The 16419-nt window shown below is 36.7% G+C and overlaps 3 protein-coding genes across 4 annotated transcripts in view; all 3 read left to right on the forward strand.

The window, feature by feature from the left end:
* Positions 1-2573: 2573 nt before the first annotated feature.
* Positions 2574-8010, forward strand: LOC136179040 (CD48 antigen-like). Of its 2 annotated transcripts, XM_065953685.1 has the most exons (5): positions 2574-3776; positions 3895-3915; positions 4886-5182; positions 5267-5545; positions 6295-8010. In XM_065953685.1, the coding sequence occupies exons 1-5, from the start codon at positions 3728-3730 to the stop codon at positions 6465-6467; spliced, it is 819 nt and encodes a 272-aa protein (XP_065809757.1). In that variant the 5' UTR covers positions 2574-3727; the 3' UTR covers positions 6468-8010. The 2 variants fall into 2 exon arrangements, with proteins under 2 accessions (XP_065809757.1, XP_065809759.1); XM_065953687.1 differs by lacking the exon at positions 3895-3915 and having other exon boundaries at positions 2578-3776.
* Positions 8011-9053: 1043 nt separating this feature from the next.
* Positions 9054-13309, forward strand: LOC114921196 (CD48 antigen-like). The gene is made up of 4 exons (XM_065953694.1): positions 9054-9212; positions 10563-10856; positions 10941-11219; positions 11975-13309. The coding sequence occupies exons 1-4, from the start codon at positions 9164-9166 to the stop codon at positions 12145-12147; spliced, it is 795 nt and encodes a 264-aa protein (XP_065809766.1). The 5' UTR covers positions 9054-9163; the 3' UTR covers positions 12148-13309.
* A 966-nt stretch (positions 13310-14275) lies between these two features.
* LOC114917307 (CD48 antigen-like) overlaps positions 14276-16419 on the forward strand; it is an 8989-nt gene continuing 6845 nt past the window's right edge. The window contains exon 1 of the mRNA XM_065953695.1: positions 14276-14420. Coding sequence (XP_065809767.1) covers positions 14372-14420 — 49 coding nt within the window. The 5' untranslated portion in view covers positions 14276-14371. The remainder of the gene's footprint in view (positions 14421-16419) is intronic.

Raw genomic sequence — 16419 nt, forward strand, 5'->3', positions numbered from 1 at the left:
ATGAAAATGTGAGAAAAGCAACAAGGAAACATCTACACATGACACAAGGGCAGAAGACGAACCAGCACAGAAACGGGTAAGGCCCTGCGTGTCCGCCTAGCGTTTTCTCTCGGTGGACACGGGGTTAAGACAAAGAACAACAATAGGAAGTTGACTTACAGGTCACAGGTGGCACAACCACAACTTTGAAAAAAAAAAGCAAATGAGGGAAGTACAAGGACCATCACATTGAAACAGGATGTGTTGACAACAATACATTACAAAAGGATTATCCATGATGTCACTGTCGTTCAGCAGTTAAAGGTCAAACTCAAACTTTGAAATACCAAAACTCCTACACAAATCTAATGTAACTCTGCTGAAACAGTCCCTTCCATTGGACAACAGCAGCTGTCAGTCAAATCACCTGAGCCAATTGGATGCAGTCTGCAGCCAAAAGGCATCTGCCCCCTTTCCCCAGGTGAACTAATCACCTAATTGAGAGATGACCGTGTCCTGCTACCTTCTGGCTCACAGACTGCTTGTGAATCCTCTCATAGTGAACTTCTGAAAGTGAAAACTTGTACTTGGAACCCTGGACACAAAGCTGGACCTTGTCTTAAGCTGTGGAGTCAAATCTCTCTTATCAATCAGCATTCGAGCAAAGTGAAGCTCAAGCTCATGCTAACAAGCTGTCTGGAATGTAATTATCAGAGACGTTCAAGCCCTTGGTGAGCTGATGTGCTGCTGCTGTTTAGGATGTGTTTCAAGACTTTGAACACTGGTCAGGCAAACATTGCTGGAGCAATCTGAAGATGACGAGCTAAAGGAGCAACCTCAAAGACAACTGGACCTTGATACACAAAGATTCCTCGAAAAGGCAGGCCTCAAGCCTAGCTTATGGTGTGGTAGGATTTCCCCTACCTAAATAAAACACTTTGTCAGACATTCAGCACACACATAACTTAAACTGTAGTGAAAGTAATGCGTTTGATGCTCTGATGTATCTGAGGAGAATTGCTTTAATGGGTAATGTTTAGTCTATCAATTATTGTTTGATGTATGGAGGGTAAAAGAAAGAGAAACTGCATTTTGAATTGAAGGCCTGTTTTATTTTATTATGTGATTGACTTTCAAGTGTTTTTTGTTATTTGTGAAAAATAGAAAATTGAAATACAAAACCGGTAACCAACCTTCTGTGTCCACCATCTCCAAAAGTCTAACCTTATATTAGCCCTGTACACATCAATTTGTTACATTTTGAGAAGTTAACTAATTGTTCAACTGCTTTCAGAAAAGCTGTTTTTAAAAATGTCAGTGCATGAGAAAAAAGGAAGCAAGCTGAAATAAAATACAGAAATGTAAAATGTTTTGCAGATCTACAGTAACTGCCTTGAATACATTAGTTTGATAACAGTCAAGTTTCCTGGCGTTATGGTGATATTTCTCCAGTGGTAGGTTACGTCCACATTGTTGCAGTAATTCATGATGCAAATGTATTCAGAAAACAATCCAAGTTGCATTCTTCCTCTATTTATAGATGGATTATTTTGAGGCATGGTCTGAATATCAGAGAAAGTTGTTGAAAGATTACTCCCTCCTTAGAGTAGATTCTGCTAAATCCTCTTCTTTCACACCGAGTTTAAAGACACATCTGATGAGGTTAAAAACAGAGCAGCGTGTCTGTGAACAGCTATGGTTGAAGTCCAGGCTTTGGCAGGGCCGAGGCTGGCCTCAATCAGCCGTCCTCTAAAATAAACAGCGATCAGTTAGTGGGTTAGACTTCCTTACACTCATTGACATCTGCGTATAAAAAAACAGCAGAGAGATTAACATTAACACAGAAAATTGGCGAGATGAGAACAGACAATGAGTAGGCTGTTGGAAAACATCATGCTGGCATTGGTACCTGGAGTGAAGCAGAGAGAGATTTGTTCTCCAGCTCTGTGGGTTTGAGCTGTTTGGATTGGGAGAGATTATGAGTGACTTGTATGTCATCAAAATGCAGATGATGAATCGAAGGGAAAACCTGTCTTTGTTTGTTCAACAGATTTGGCTTCTCCTCACTCTCTTCTCTATACTGTAAGTCAGAATGAAAGGACTCATGCTGGGATTGTCAAAAAGAAAAGCTCTTCCCACTGTAAACACTGTCAGATGTTTTGATTCACTAAACACAAGAAAATAGAAAGCCATGTCATAATCGTAAAAATAAAAAGAATTATGAGAGAAAGTGTTTCCCAACATTTGCATACAATACAACCATTTTGAATGACACCAGAATGATTTCTGAATATGGTGTATAAGAGGGATACATCAAACAAATATGTTAGTTTAAGATTCACAGTACAGGTTTATTTTGACTAAAGGACCAATATTTAAGGCTGGGCTTGAAAATGGGATAGGGAGAGATGGGATAAGATGCAGGAAGGGAAGGGAAGGTTAGGGTTAGGGGTTAGGGGTTAGGGGCCGGTTCTTCAGGCAAGCCATCCACCAACGATCAGGCAAGCCGTCCACCAACAATCTCAAGGAACTCTGGAGCTCAGGAGCTCCCAAGAAAAGATGTGGTTAGTAACTGCAATGCAGAGTATAGAGACAGATCTGTCTCAAAAAAGAATAAATGACTCTCTTCAGAAAATATTTTTCAATGCACATACATTTTTTTGTCTTTAATAAATGTAGAAAAACAAATCATCATCTTCTCTGAAGCTGGCCTGTGGGGTCCCTCAGGGGTCTTTCCTTGGACCACTTCTCTTCTCCCTCTACATGCTATCCCTGGGACATATCATCCACAGCTACAATTTGAGTTTCCACTCATATGCCGATGATACCCAGCTGTATCTGTCTTTTAATCCCAATGACTGATGATGAGACCTGAATTGCTGGATGGATCCAAATTTCCTACAGCTGAACCTTGATATAACGGAGGTTATCATTATTATCAGCAAAAGTAGCGACCCAAAATATAAGTGCCAACTATAAAATTCTTGGTGTCATCTTTAACGAGAACCTCAGTCTCTCAAGCTGCATGTCAACCACGTTGTGCAGTCTTTATTTATGCAGCTCAGGAGACTCCTCAAAGCTGGTAGAAACACTTAGACAGTTAAACGGTACTTGCTTTTGTTTTGAGTCTACACAAGATACAGCTGGTCAAGAACGCAGCAGCCCGACTCCTCACCAAAACTAAAAAGAGAGACCACATCACTCCTGTTTTAGCCTCCCTTCATTAGCTCCCAGTACATTTTAGAGTTGATTTTAAGGGTTTATTTTTCACTTATAAAGCACGTTCTGGACTAGCACCACCTGAGGAGGTCAGACGGGCAAGCTCTGTCCTCTCTGAAATCCCTTTTAAAACACATTCTTATAGATGTGCTTTTAGGGGGTTTGTCTTTTAATCATTAGACAATGCATTTCTTCCAAATTGAGGCAGAATCGTTTATCTTTTTTATCGTTTATGTCTTCATGGTTTTAAATTCTTTAAAAAATGTTTGGTTCAGGAAAAACTTTCAGCATGTTGCACACAGGAAATGCAAGACATGTTAGAAACAGATCCATGAGAGATAGAAACGAAGTGGTGATTACGAGAAGCACCATGACGCAAGATCAGAACTAATATACACACGCACAACTACACTTTCCACCCTTAAATGTTATGAGTTGAAGGTTTATTTCTCTTGATTTGTATCCTCAAGTTTGTAACAGTGAAACAGAACACACACGTTGTAGCATCCAGGACAGCAGAGGCTCTATCATGTTCATCTTTATGATTCTGGGTCTGCTGGCTGGCATCCAGGCACAAGGTAGGAGAAGAACATCATCTTATTATTATAATAATGAGAATAATTATTATTATTATAAAAGGACAAATAACAAAACTTGAAACTTAAAAAAGACTTCTCTGCTCCGTCTAATTTACAGATCAACATGAAGTGACCTCAGGTTTGAATTCTTGATTACAAATAAACATGAGCTTCACTTGCGATACATGATTTTATCAGTTTGTGTGTTTGTATCTGTAATAAATGTAATCTAAGTGATGACATATTAAGAAAGAGGGACAGATTTTAAAGAATTTGCATGAAGGAATGACAAAGTGGCAAACCTTTATTACAGTAAATGTTTCAGTGTCTTTGTATATATTTATAAAAGTTTGAGACTTAAAACAGTTTCACTCGAAAAGCACGCTGATGAAGCTTCAATGTTTTTAAAAAGAACCTGGTTCTCTAAAACAAGAGGGGAAAAATGCCTAATTTTATCACTGAGCACAAGATAAGATATCCATAAGACGAGACGAGACAATAATGTATTTGTTTTCACAGCTTTGAGTTCTTACACAGGTGTGAGACGAGACGAGATAAGATAAGAAACTTTATTTATAGAGATATATAGTAGATGGCTCCAAAATTAGAGCAAGAGAACAGTGTAAAAAACACAACAGAGAAATAGATCAATTAAAATATAAAGTGTTAGAGGGATAAATGCAAAGAAACAGTCCCTAACAAAGCAACAATAATAAGTATTCTTCCCGCTCCTTTTCAAACATGTAACTAGATTTTTTTGTTTTCTTACGCACGATTCTTTTATAGGTTTATTTGTTTTGTTTTTTTAATTAAAAAAAAAGAAAATACATGTTCAAAATAGAGACTTCAATCAATCAATACAAGTATGCATAATTTATTATATATAATTAAGAATAAAATATGATATACAAATGTATTAATGTGAATGTAACTACAACATTCATTCCTGTTTTAGGTTTGTATTTTTAATCTTCAGTCAGGTGATCATTTTCTGTGTTTGTCAAGAACTTTAAGATACAAGTAAACAAGTGAAACATTGTTAACATGGAAATATTGATTGAACTTTTTTTTAAGAGAACACATGATTTTTATTTCTCTTCTCTCTGCAGTGACTCCTGTGTTTGTGCAGACAGGAACAGATTTACTTCTGGAAGTGAAGAAACCTGTTGTTCTGAAGGAGGCAGATTTATTTGCATGGAGTGTCAATCACAGTGTTCATGTTGTGAGACTAGCTCATGGTGGTAAACCAACCATTTTTCCAAATTATAAATCTAGAGCAGAATTTTCTGCACAAAATCACTCTCTACTGTTAAAGAACGTACAAAAGAGGGACAGTGGAGTTTACAGAGCGCGTGTTTTTGCTGAGAATGCCATCCCTGTAGCTGAATACAGCGTCACAGTTCTGGGTACGTTTCTTTAATTTGAAAATGTTGATACAAAGTCGTTCCCTGTTTTAAAAAAAGTCATCACACTTGCTTTGCTTCCTGCAGATCCAGTGTCTGGAGTGAAGCTGACAGTGAAACCCTGCAGCTCAGACTCCACTAAGGTCACAGTGATCTGCAGCACTGAGGACTCTCTCATCAGCAGCACGTTCACATGTGACAACCAAACCTGCTCTCACGAGGGAGGAGAGCGAGCAGAGATCATCACACCTGGTGCTTCTCTGGACGTCTACCTGGAGAACGGCTCAGTCATCTGTAACCATAGCAACCAGGTCAGCTCTACAAGGGACATCCAAAAGATTGAAGATCTTTGTGTGAAGCCCATCGGTAAGAGTTAAAAACTACAATTTGATGCTAATGAACACTGTTGATTGTAGCCTAAATAAAAAACAACACAGTAAAAACATTTTTTTGGTGAAACAATATGATTTTTTCTCCAGATTTTTTTATGGTGTTTCAGCTTTTGGCAGGTGATCAAATATATTATTAATATTGCAAGTAATAATTGCCTAGGAGACAGAAATAAGGTCACGATTAAAGACCATCCAATGTTGACATTTTCATGGCCCAATTTGTAATGCAGAGTTATCTCAGTCCATGTTCTCTTTTAATAAACAGAAATCATTGATTTTCTATATAACTTTGCCATGGCTTAAATATAACTGTTAATAGGCAAGACCATACATTTTCTTTAAAGTTGAAAAGATCACTGACATTTATTCTGCACTATGACTTTAATGGTGTAACTCTGACACCTAGTGTTTAAAACGGGTACTGCAGTCCAAATCCAAAACATTGGAGAGAACTCTTTCTGCGTCCTCCGTAGATGAAGCGATGCATCTAATCCTGTCCTGAAGTTTCTAACAAATCTCCTCCTCTCTTATTGTCGACTCATGTTCTGTTAAACTGTGGCTGGTAAAATGTCAAAGGATCTTTCTGTTTAGATGTAAAGTCAGTATGCAAAAAGAGGAACAACTGACCAGCTGCACCCTGTCCTGTTGTTGAATCATATTCTTGTTGAAGATAGGTTTGCATCACCTTTCTAATGAAACAATGTTTTTTTTTTTTTGGTCCAGAGATATCTGGGGTTGGTTTCTCTATCTACAGGCTGAAGATATACGTGGTCTCGATCGGTCTGGTCATCATGATGTGTGCCGTCATCAGTGTTCATGTCGTAGAGAAGCTTAAGAAGAAAAAATTAACAACCACCTCTCCCCCAACAATCCTCTGTGGAGAGTTTGACCACTAGTAGCACAATGGAGCTTCTTGTTTTCTTTTCTTTTTTTGACTGAACATATGTGACCTTGTTGTGTTTAAGCTGTGTGTATGTGAGTCTGCAGGGGGCACGGTGGTATATACACACTTATTTCACAGACTTCATGCTATTCCACTGATGGACTGTTGGTGGCGGTAAAACACAGAGAAATGTAGTTTGAGGAGGCAGAGGAAGAATATCAGCAAACATGGATGCAAATAATGAAGAGAGTAAAAATACCTGTACAATTCTGCTTTGACTTCTAAAGTTTATTAGGATAGAAGTGACTCTACAACGCTGGTTCAGTTTCATGTAGAACAACTTAGAGACAGTAATACATGCTTTTATTTCCTCTCGTTTAGATTACTGTAACTCTCAGTACACATGTCTATATCAACAGAGTCTACACAAGTTACAGCTGGTCCAGAACGCAGCAGCCCGACTCCTCACCAAAACTAAAAAGAGAGACCACATCACTCCTGTTTTAGCCTCCCTTCATTAGCTCCCAGTACATTTTAGAATTGATTTTAAGGGTTTTTTGTTCACTTATAAAGCACGCTCTGAACTAGCACCAAAGTAAATATCTGATCTACTTACATGCCCGGTCGTAACCTGAGGTCATCAATCAGCCAAAGCACTGCTCGCCATTCCACAATCGAGGCTGAGGACCAAAGGTGACCAGGTCTTCTCCATCAGGGACCGCTGAAGTGGCATCATTAGCCCGCCTCATGTTATTGACCCTAACCCACTCACTTTACTAACAGAGTTTTATCAGCTGGAATATGTATTCCTAAAAGACATTTGATCATTTAACAGGAGCCTGGCACGGTGTCTGAACACTTTTCTCCTTCAATGATTCAAGTTTAAGACTATGAAGTGTCTGATGTAACCAGGACAGAGATAATATAAGTTTACAATGGGTGCGTCTTGTGATAGTATCTGAAGGAGATTTAGGAGTCCCCTTAGCTGGAATGTTTAAATTGGGGTGTTGTATAGGAGTATTGCCATATATGGTTGTGTAACTTGATGTTTTTATGACCCATGACGGGAAAACAGATGTTTAGATGCATATAAGCAATTGTCTCTGTCTGTTCGACAGAGATCATTATTGGCTTCTTGATCCTCCTGGTCAGACGTGACCAGTGATTCTGTTTCTTGCTTAAATAAAATTATACTCTTTGAAAGCAAGTCAGTCTCAACGGCGAATTTCTTCATCATCAAACATATCAACAACAAGGAAATCCACATCAAATACAACATTTTTCATAGTTTGGTTTCAATCCAGATAAAGAGGCAAAACAATTTAGCTCAACAACAAAACTCCTTTTCATTATTACCATTTGTGGAACTCGTGTTGGTTAATCTCCCACTATTTTTTATTATTGATTTTTTTAATCATTCACTTCCTCACATTTCTCTTCTATTTGATTTTATTTTCATTGTGTAAAGCACTTTGTAACCTTGTTTTGAAAAGTGCCAGATAAATTAAGTGTTATTAAAAAGTATGATCAGGTCAAATAAATGAGTTACTCATGCATCTGCTTGTTCTGTTTTCATTAAATGTGTTTGTTTTCAGATGGAACTCTAAAAGTTCAGTCTTCTTTATGTTGCACACAGGAAATGCACAACATGTTAAATCCAGACCAACGTGAGAGAACAAAGGAGTGGTTTTAACCACATTGATAGAGAAGCAACAAGACGTAAATTCTGAACTAATACACGGACATAACTACACTTTCCACCCTTCAATGTTGTGAGTTGAAGGTTTATTTCTCTTGATTTGAATCCTAAAGTTGGATCCTTTTTTCCTTTCAAATGTCTCAAAAACACAAAATGAAACAATGACCTCTGAAGGGAGCAAAGAAAACAAGTTACAGTGCTGATTGTTGTACTTCTATATGGCAGACAGTGTGAGAGAGCGAACGAAAGGATCGAACCAGGTTGCAGATTTCTCAGTTGTAACAGAAATGTATTCATGCTGGCCACATGCAAACAAAATAATAATGTCCTCTGCAGACAAGAAAAAGGAGAAGTTAGGCAAACAGAAAAACTGACTCTCCTCACAGCGTTCTCAAAAGTGAAACACATCAACCAGTCTGCTGCTCTCACACACATTTAATATCCTGTGACCTGTTCTCTTGGGCCAATCAGAGAGGAGCTCAGTGACAGATTGACTGAAGATGTGATCTATCTCACCTCCCCTGTAGTGAATCGAGTATGATTGAACAAAGGAAAAGATCAAGTTCAATTCATGAATTAGATTTAGTAATTTCAGAGTCATATTAACAAAGTACATTAAGAGAACTAAATCATTTATATTTTTCTTCATAAACACTGACTCTCGAGTGAGAGGTTCACCTTCCTCTCGGCGTAGACATCAACATTTATCAAAAATAATCTACAACAGGATTTGATCAACCATACTAAAGTCCACTTGTTTATAATCTTTCATCCATTTTGACCTCAGGACCTACAGTAACAAACTCTACACATCAAGAGAAATGAAATGGAGCTCAGAGAGAAGATAAAAAAAAAGGCTGACATCCTCAAAACATTTCCTCACTGTCAGTGTTTGTGGGTTTGACAGAAGAAGTAACACCTCGACAAGACTCGCTCTAACCCTGTGGTGTGTTTGTAACAGTGAAACAGAACACACACGTTGTAGCATCCAGAACAACAGAGGCTCTATCATGTTCATCTTTATGATTCTGGGTCTGCTGGCTGGCATCCAGGCACAAGGTAGGAGAAGAACATCATCTTATTATTATGATAATGAGAATAATTATTACTTTTAATTTGTGGGTAAAAGGACAAATAACAAAACTAAAAGTTAAATCATGTGATCATCTCCTGTAACTACAGACAGATTAAGGGGGAAACTATTTAATTGAAACTAAATAAACAATTCAATTATTCAGTACTCAATTTTTTTAACAATATTTAACATTTCACTAGTTGAGGGTATAATCTCACTTTTTATTAGAGAACAGGAATGAGTCTTTTCAAAAGGAAATAATTTCACTATTTTATTTAATTTAAGACAACTCAGATTTATTTTGGAAGTTTTTATGTTCGGTAAACATAATACTGCAAGAGTGATGCAAACAATGTAATATATTATAAAAAGATGTAAGCTAACTGTTTTCCCGGCCACTTGAAAAAGACTTCTCTGCTCCGTCTAATTTACAGATCAACATGAAGTGACCTCAGGTTTGAATTCATGATTACAAATAAATATGAGCTTCACTTGCGATACATGATTTTATCAGTTTGTGTGTTTGTATCTGTAATAAATGTAATCTAAGTGATGACATATTAAGAAAGAGGGACAGATTTTAAAGAATTTGCATGAAGGAATGACAAAGTGGAAAACCTTTATTACAGTAAATGTTTCAGTGTCTTTGTATAAATGTATAAAAGTTTGAGACTTAAAACAGTTTCACGCTAAAAGCACGCTGATGAAGCTTCAATGTTTTAAAAAGAACCTGGTTCTCTGAAATAAGAGGAAAAAAATGTCTAATTTTATCACTGAGCACAAGATAAGATATCCATAAGACGAGACGAGACAATAATGTATTTGTTTTCACAGCTTTGAGTTCTTACACAGGTGTGAGACGAGACAAGATAAGATAAGAAACTTTACTTATAGGGATATATAGTAGATGGCTCCAAAATTAGAGCAAGAGAACAGTGTAAAAAACACAACAGAGAAATAGATCAATTAAAATATAAAGTGTTAGAGGGATAAATGCAAAGAGACAGTCCCTAACAAAGCAACAATAATAAGTATTCTTCCTGCTCCTTTTCAAACAAAATAAAGACTTCAAACAATCAATACAAGTATGCATAGTTTATTATATATAATTAATAATAAAACATATGATATACAAATGTATTAATGTGAATGTAAGCACAACATTCATTCCTGTTTTAGGTTTGTGTTTTTAACCTTCAGTCAGGTGATCATTCTCTGTGTTTGTCAAGAACTTTAAAATACAAGTAAACAAGTGAAACATTGTTAACATGGAAATATTGATTCAATTTTTTTTTTAACCAAACACATGATTTTTATTTCTCTTCTCTCTGCAGGGACTCCTGTGTTTGTGCAGACAGGAACAGATTTACTTCTGGAAGTGCAGGAACCTGTTGTTCTGGAGAGGTTAAATGTTTTAACATGGAGAGTCAATGGCAGTGTTAATGTTGTGAGACTAATTTATGATATTGAAACAGTGGTTTCAGAAAGTTATAAATCAAGAGCAGAATTTTCTGCACAAAATCACTCTCTACTGTTAAAGAACGTACAAAAGAGGGACAGTGGAGTTTACAGAGCGCGTGTTGCTGACAAAGAAATCACTGTAGCTGAATACAGCGTCACAGTTCTGGGTACGTTTCTTTAATTTGAAAATGTTGATACAGAGTCGTTCCCTGTTTTAAAAAAAGTCATCACATTTGCTTTGCTTCCTGCAGATCCAGTGTCTGGAGTGAAGCTGACAGTGAAACCCTGCAGCTCAGACTCCACTAAGGTCACAGTGATCTGCAGCACTGAGGACTCTCTCATCAACAACACGTTCACATGTGACACACAAACCTGCTCTCACGAGGGAGGAGAGCGAGCAGAGATCATCACACCTGGTGCTTCTCTGGACGTCTACCTGGAGAACGGCTCAGTCATCTGTAACCATAGCAACCAGGTCAGCTCTACAAGGGACATCCAAAAGATTGAAGATCTTTGTGTGAAGCCCATCGGTAAGAGTTAAAAACTACAATTTGATGCTAATGAACACTGTTGATTGTAGCCTAAATAAAAAACAACACAGTAAAAACATTTTTTTGGTGAAACAATATGATTTTTTCTCCAGATTTTTTTATGGTGTTTCAGCTTTTGGCAGGTGATCAAATATATTATTAATATTGCAAGTAATAATTGCCTAGGAGACAGAAATAAGGTCACGATTAAAGACCATCCAATGTTGACATTTTCATGGCCCAATTTGTAATGCAGAGTTATCTCAGTCCATGTTCTCTTTTAATAAACAGAAATCATTGATTTTCTATATAAATTTGCCATGGCTTAAATATAACTGTTAATAGGCAAGACCATACATTTTCTTTAAAGTTGAAAAGATCACTGACATTTATTCTGCACTATGACTTTAATGGTGTAATATGTAGCTCTGACACCTAGTGTTTAAAACGGGTACTGCAGTCCAAATCCAAAACATTGGAGAGAACTCTTTCTGCGTCCTCCGTAGATGAAGCGATGCATCTAATCCTGTCCTGAAGTTTCTAACAAATCTCCTCCTCTCTTATTGTCGACTCATGTTCTGTTAAACTGTGGCTGGTAAAATGTCAAAGGATCTTCCTGTTTAGATGTAAAGTCAGTATGCAAAAAGAGGAACAACTGACCTGCTGCACCCTGTCCTGTTGTTGAATCACATTCTTGTTGAAGATCGGTTTGCGTCACTTTTCTAATGAAACAATGTTTTTTTTTTTTGGTCCAGAGATATCTGGGGTTGGTTTCTCTATCTACAGGCTGAGGATATACGTGGTCTCGATCGGTCTGGTCATCATGATGTGTGCCGTCATCAGTGTTCACGTCGTAGAGAAGCTTAAGAAGAAAAAATTAACAACCACCTCTCCCCCAACAATCCTCTGTGGAGAGTTTGACCACTAGTAGCACAATGGAGCTTCTTGTTTTCTTTTCTTTTTTTTGACTGAACATGTGTGACCTTGTTGTGTTTAAGCTGTGTGTATGTGAGTCTGCAGGGGGCACGGTGGTATATACACACTTATTTCACAGACTTCATGCTATTCCACTGATGGACTGTTGGTGGCGGTAAAACACAGAGAAATGTAGTTTGAGGAGGCAGAGGAAGAATATCAGCAAACATGGATGCAAATAATGAAGAGAGTAAAAATACCTGTACAATTCTGCTTTGACTTCTAAAGTTTATTAGGACAGAAGTGACTCTACAACGCTGGTTCAGTTTCATGTAGAACAACTTAGAGACAGTAATACATGCTTTTATTTCCTCTCGTTTAGATTACTGTAACTCTCAGTACACATGTCTATATCAACAGAGTCTACACAAGTTACAGCTGGTCCAGAACGCAGCAGCCCGACTCCTCACCAAAACTAAAAAGAGAGACCACATCACTCCTGTTTTAGCCTCCCTTCATTAGCTCCCAGTACATTTTAGAATTGATTTTAAGGGTTTTTTGTTCACTTATAAAGCACGCTCTGGACTAGCACCAAAGTAAATATCTGATCTACTTACATGCCCGGTCGTAACCTGAGGTCATCAATCAGCCAAAGCACTGCTCGCCATTCCACAATCGAGGCTGAGGACCGAAGGTGACCAGGTCTTCTCCATCAGGGACCGCTGAAGTGACGTCATTAGACCGCCTCATGTTATTGACCCTAACCCACTCACTTTACTAACAGAGTTTTATCAGCTGGAATATGTATTCCTAAAAGACATTTGATCATTTAACAGGAGCCTGGCACGGTGTCTGAACACTTTTTTCCTTCAATGATTCAAGTTTAAGAATACAACAATTTTCATAGTTTGGTTTCAATCCAGATAAAGAGGCAAAACAATTTAGCTCAACAACAAAACTCCTTTTCATTATTACCATTTGTGGAACTCGTGTTGGTTAATCTCCCACTATTTTTTATTATTTCTTTTTTTAATCATTCGCTTCCTCACATTTCTCTTCTATTTGATTTTATTTTCATTGTGTAAAGCACTTTGTAACCTTGTTTTGAAAAGTGCCAGATAAATTAAGTGTTATTAAAAAGTATGATCAGGTCAAATAAATGAGTTACTCATGCATCTGCTTGTTCTGTTTTCATTAAATGTGTTTGTTTTCAGATGGAACTCTAAAAGTTCAGTCTTCTTTATGTTGCACACAGGAAATGCACAACATGTTAAATATAGACCAACGAGAGAGAACAAAGGAGTGGTTTTAACCACATTGATAGAGAAGCAACAAGACGTAAATTCTGAACTAATACACGGACATAACTACACTTTCCACCCTTCAATGTCATGAGTTGAAGGTTTATTTCTCTTGATTTGAATCCTCAAGTTGGATCCTTTTTTCCTTTCAAATGTCTCAAAAACACAAGATGAAACAATGACCTCTGAAGGGAGCAAAGAAAAACAAGTTACAGTGCTGATTGTTGTACTTCTATATGGCAGACAGTGTGAGACAGCAGACAGCTTTCTCAAACGTGACAAACATCAACCAGTCTGCTGATCTCACATTTAATATTCTGTTACCTGTTCTCTTGGGCCAATCAGAGAGGAGCTCAGTGCCAGATTGACTGCAGGTGTACTCTATCTCACCTCCCCTGTAGTGAATCGAGTATGATTGAACAAAGGAAAAAAACAAATTAAATTCCTGACTTAGTTTTAGTCTTTTCAGAGTCATTTTAACAAAGTACATTAAGAGATCTAAATCATTTATATTTTTCTACATAAACACTGACTCTCGAGTGAGAGGTTCACCTTCCTCTCGGCGTAGACATCAACATTTATCAAAAATAATCTACATTGTTGGAGACAATGTGCTCCATAACACTGATTTTCATTAAAATCTCTGAAAGAGTCCAACAGGATTTGATCAACCATACTAAAGTCCACTTGTTTATAATCTTTCATCCATTTTGACCTCAGGACCTACAGTAACAAACTCTACACATCAAGAGAAATGAAATGGAGCTCAGAGAGTTAGTTATAAAAAATAGTTCACATCCTCAAAACATTTCTTCACTTTGTGGGTTTGACAGAAGAAGCAACACCTCGACAAGGCTCGCTCTAACCCTGTGGTGTGTTTGTAACAGTGAAACAGAACACACACGTTGTGGCATCCAGAACAACAGAGGCTCTATCATGTTCATCTTTATGATTCTGGGTCTGCTGGCTGGCATCCAGGCACAAGGTAGGAGAAGAACATCATCTTATTATTATAATAATGAGAATAATTATTACTTTTAATTTGTGGGGAAAAGGACAAATAACAAAACTAAAAGTTAAATCATGTGATCATCTCCTGTAACTACAGACAGATTAGGGGGAAACTATTTAATTGTAACAAAATAAACAATTCAATTATTCAGTATTCAATATTTTACATTTCATTAGTTGAGGGTATTTAGGGTATTAACTTTTTAGGTATTAAGTCTTTTCAAAAGGAAAATACAACGAGGGATTAGGGCCAAGTTCAATTATTATTATTTTTTTTAATTTCAAGATTAAAGTCGTAAATTTACGAGTTTAATCTCGAAAATGTATGAGTTTGAGACCAGCCTGCACAAAATGATGAAAGTAGAACTCTTAAAGTATTTTCCTCTGAAGACAACTTCCTCCAAGGCAGTGTGGTTCTTTCTTCGGAAAAGCCAAAGTTTCTTGCAGTATCTTTTCAGGGTCCTGATATTTTATGACAATGTAAAGATGATGATGTGCCAAAAGCGTGTGTAGTTTCATATCTGCATAAGTGAAGCCCCAACACAACTATTTGTGTCTGTTATCGGTCTGCCTTGTTAAAGTGTCTCATGTGCAGAGCCAGTTTGTCACAGTTCATCATTTTACAGATAAACAAGTTCTTGCAAGTTGAAGTGAAAACTTCTCTTGAACTGTTTTTACCGACTACACAAGGAAGTAGTTTATTTCCTTATTAGTAAAACCTTTCGGACAAGATGCTCCATGTTTGTCATTTGAGAACAGCATGCTGCTGCTCTTCTGATATAGAATAAAATAACAACTTTATTATTTTATTCTTTAAAGACTTAAAGAGTTCTACTTTCATCATTTTTGCGCAGGCTGGTCTCGAATTCGTTAATTTACTAGATTAAACTCGTAAATTTACGACTTTATTCTCGTAAATTTACAATTTTAATCTCGTAAATTTACAACTTTAATCTCGATATTTTATTTTATTATTTTTTTGACGTGGCCCTAATCCTCCGTCGTAGGAAACAGCTTGCAATTTTATTTTGTTTTAGGTAAGACAACAATTTAGATTTATTTTTGATGTTTGATGTTCAGCAGAAATAATACTGCAACAGTCATGCAAACAATGTAGTATATTATAAAAAGATGTAAGCTAGCTGCTTGCGATACATGATTTTATCAGTTTGTGTGTTTGTATCTGTAATAAATGTAATCTAAGTGATGACATATTAAGAAAGAGGGACAGATTTTAAAGAATTTGCATGAAGGAATGACAAAGTGGAAAACCTTTATTACAGTAAATGTTTCAGTGTCTTTGTATATATTTAGAAAAGTTTGAGACTTAAAACAGTTTCACTCTGAAAGCACGCTGATGAAGCTTCAGTGTTTTAAAAAGAACATGGTGCTCTGAAATAAGAGGGGAAAAATGCCTAATTTTATCACTGAGCACAAGATAAGATATCCATAAGACGAGACGAGACAATAATGTATTTGTTTTCACAGCTTTGAGTTCTTACACAGGTGTGAGACGAGACGAGATAAGATAAGAAACTTTACTTATAGGGATATATAGTAGATGGCTCCAAAATTAGAGCAAGAGAACAGTGTAAAAAACACAACAGAGAATTAGATCAATTAAAATATAAAGTGTTAGAGGGATAAATGCAAAGAGACAGTCCCTAACAAAGCAACAATAATAAGTATTCTTCCCGCTCCTTTTCAATCAAAATAAAGACTTCAATCAATCAATACAAGTATGCATAATTTAAAAAACATGATATTATATTATATGTATAATTAGTGATAAAATATATGATATATAAATGTATTAATGTGAACTTAAGTCCAACATTCATTCCTGTTTTAGGTTTGTATTTTTAACCTTCAGTCAGGTGATCATTTTCTGTGTTTGTGAAGAACTTTAAAATACAAGTAAACAAGTGAAACATTGTTAACATGGAAATATTGATCAAAGTGTTCTTTTAACC

Source organism: Labrus bergylta, chromosome 4 (assembly GCF_963930695.1).
Source record: "Labrus bergylta chromosome 4, fLabBer1.1, whole genome shotgun sequence".
Taxonomy (NCBI): Eukaryota; Metazoa; Chordata; class Actinopteri; order Labriformes; family Labridae; genus Labrus; species Labrus bergylta.